Source organism: Dinoponera quadriceps, unplaced genomic scaffold, assembly GCF_001313825.1.
Source record: "Dinoponera quadriceps isolate SergipeBrazil2010 unplaced genomic scaffold, ASM131382v1 scaffold2651, whole genome shotgun sequence".
NCBI classification, from domain to species: domain Eukaryota; kingdom Metazoa; phylum Arthropoda; class Insecta; order Hymenoptera; family Formicidae; genus Dinoponera; species Dinoponera quadriceps.
The window spans coordinates 166-3039 of NW_014556659.1; the positions used below are offsets into that span (position 1 = coordinate 166).

General features: G+C 32.0%; 1 protein-coding gene across 1 annotated transcript; it reads left to right on the top strand.

The window, feature by feature from the left end:
* Positions 1 to 311: 311 nt before the first annotated feature.
* Positions 312 to 2828, top strand: LOC106747942 (ATP-binding cassette sub-family G member 1-like; the record flags this gene model as incomplete). Its single annotated transcript, XM_014625996.1, has 4 exons — positions 312 to 654; positions 1166 to 1368; positions 1819 to 1987; positions 2714 to 2828. Coding segments are annotated over exons 2-4 (440 nt in total), but the record flags the coding sequence as incomplete, so codon positions are not given.
* Positions 2829 to 2874: the final 46 nt, after the last annotated feature.

Consider the following 2874-nt stretch of genomic DNA (forward strand, 5'->3'; position numbering starts at 1 on the left):
TTTACGTATCATTATGCATTTATAATAAAGGGAATGTACAAGAAATTAAAAATTTGTCACATAATATTATCTTTTAAGAATACGTAAGTAGACGACTGTTCATCGAAACATGTTAAAAGTGTGAAGAATTCTCTAATAGAGATGAATACACGCGCGAATATTCACATCTAGACAAAAGGCAAATATTTGATAATAAGTGATACATTCGATAGNTGAAGAAATGTTTCAACATTGTTTCTCGCATTTGAAAGGTATTAAGCAAATATCCCAAACAATCGCGAAACGCACCCGTTATAAATTAAAGCGTTACAATTATTTCCTTTCGATGAGAGTAAGCTAAATAATGTTCTCTCGCACGTTAATTTTTGAAACACATTATAAGCGTAAATATATTGTTGATTGAACTTTCTTTCAGTGGTTTGGATGAACTGTCTTCTTCTCAATGTATCGAGCTTCTGCAAAAATTGGCGCATAATGGACATACTGTCATATGTTCGATACACACCCCCAGCGCGAAAATATTTCAAAAATTTGACCACGTCTACGTCATCACTGCAGGACAATGCATTTACAGAGGCAGTGCGAGCAACCTAGTGACATATCTACAAAGCGTGGACATAGAATGTCCGAGACATTACAATCTCGCAGATTTCGGTAAGTTTACAAGAATGTCTATAATGTGCTTCAAAAAAGCGATCGCACGTTAAATTACTATAAATTGTAAATTACTCTAAATTAAACTGATTTCTGCCAATATTGTACGCCCAAAATAATAGTATTAAGCATTTCAAGAGAATAGATTCATATATTACATTAAATTGTTATCTGAGAAGTGGTACAAGTCGCAGAATACGTAGATAATAATAAACGTCTGATCTGATGTACAGGATAATTATTTGCTCACAATGTAACATTGTACTGGGTTTGTTTATTAATACACGTTTTACTTTCATCGTACTTGATAAATATTTTATAATATTTCGTAATATTTTTATATTAATGTTTTTCAGAGAAGAAAGAAAGGGAATGAAAGACATTAACCTTTTAATTGCGTATATTTTTTAATTTACACTTAATTGTATAGAAAAATTTAAATAATATAATATCGCGTTCAAATATACATACCGAGATATCACTTAATATCATTACACTACAATTGTTTCAGTGATAGAAATCTCATCAGGCGAACATGATTTCGATCTGACTGAACGAATGATCGCTTGTATGGAAATGAAAGCACCAATTCTGCAGGTCTACCGCTCGAAACAGGATTTCGAACTTGAGAGGAAAAATTATCCGAGACAATTATGTTTCGATCATTTCAGCATACTAATGCACAGAATGATGCTGCAGCTCTGTCGGAACAGGGTAAGATCAAGTGTATATTGGGTTTTGCTGATTACAATTGGCAAGTAAAAAACAACGGAGTGCGAAAGAAATCCATAAATTGATGACATACCATAAATTGATGAAATTCAGTATTGAATGATTTTGAAATGAACATCGTAGCAAACACCAATTAATAACAATATAACATCAATGTTACAATTTCCTTTTCCACAATTTAACTGTTATCTTATATATGTTACATAAATGAGTAATATATTGCATTTACGATACATTATTGAGTGAGAAATTATAATTTTAATGTTATGTTATTGTTAGTTGGTGTTTGCTAAGATAATTGTATCTCTAATGAAAGAGAAATGTCAGGTCGGTAAAAGTACATGATACGCACGAATTAATATTTCCATGACATTGGTCCATAAAGTTATCAAAACGAACGTGGAAGTAAGAGATTTCTATGTGTATTCATAGGACCATCTGTACCTGAAGATATATTTGTACGTTTTCTTGGGATTCATTATTGGCGGAACTTTCAATGACATGGGTTACGACGGATACAAGAGTATCTACAATTTGGGCTTTTGTTTTACGACTGTTTTGATATTCCTCTACATACCTACGCTGCCCATACTTCTGTGGTGTAAGAATAACTATGATACTTTTGCTACTTTATATGAGTGTAATAAGAATTGGTTTGTAGAAAAAAAAAACAATAACAAGATTGAAGGTAGCAGAAAATAAATTGTTTCTACTATAAATGTAAAGGTCGTTGACAATATATTCATGAGTATTTCATGAATGTAGAGCCGATAATCTTGTGTTACATTCTGATACTTCTAATGATCATAAAGTTTGTATCTTGCTGTAACATTTAACAAATTCATCGTGTTCCTTTCTAAAAACTTAATTCACGTAGAGACACGATTAATCAGTTGAAAATAATCGACATGCATAGATGAACAAATCGATTGCGTCCAATGTCATTATTCGTTCTTCTTGTTACAGTTCCTGAAGTACTTATACTCGTAGAGCGGGAATGCTTTAATGGATGGTATAATATTAGTTCTTATNGAGTAACAAGATTGAAGGTAGCAGAAAATCAATTGTTTCTACTATAAATGTAAAGGGCGTTGACAATATATTCATGAGTATTTCATGAATGTAGAGCCGATAATCTTGTGTTACATTCTGATACTTCTAATGATCATAAAGTTTGTATCTTGCTCTAACATTTAACAAATTCATCGTGTTCCTTTCTAAAAACTTAATTCACGTAGAGATACGATTAATCAGATGAAATTAATCGACATGCGTAGATGAACAAACCGATTGCGTCCAATGTCATTATTCGTTTTTCTTTTTACAGTTCCTGAAGTACTTGTACTCGTAGAGCGGGAATGCTTTAATGGATGGTATAATATTAGTTCTTATTTCTTGGCGTTAACAATAACAAAAATAGCTGAACAGGTTAGTTCTCGATGGTATTACATTTTCATTATTACGTCATATGAAACACCTTACGCAGCA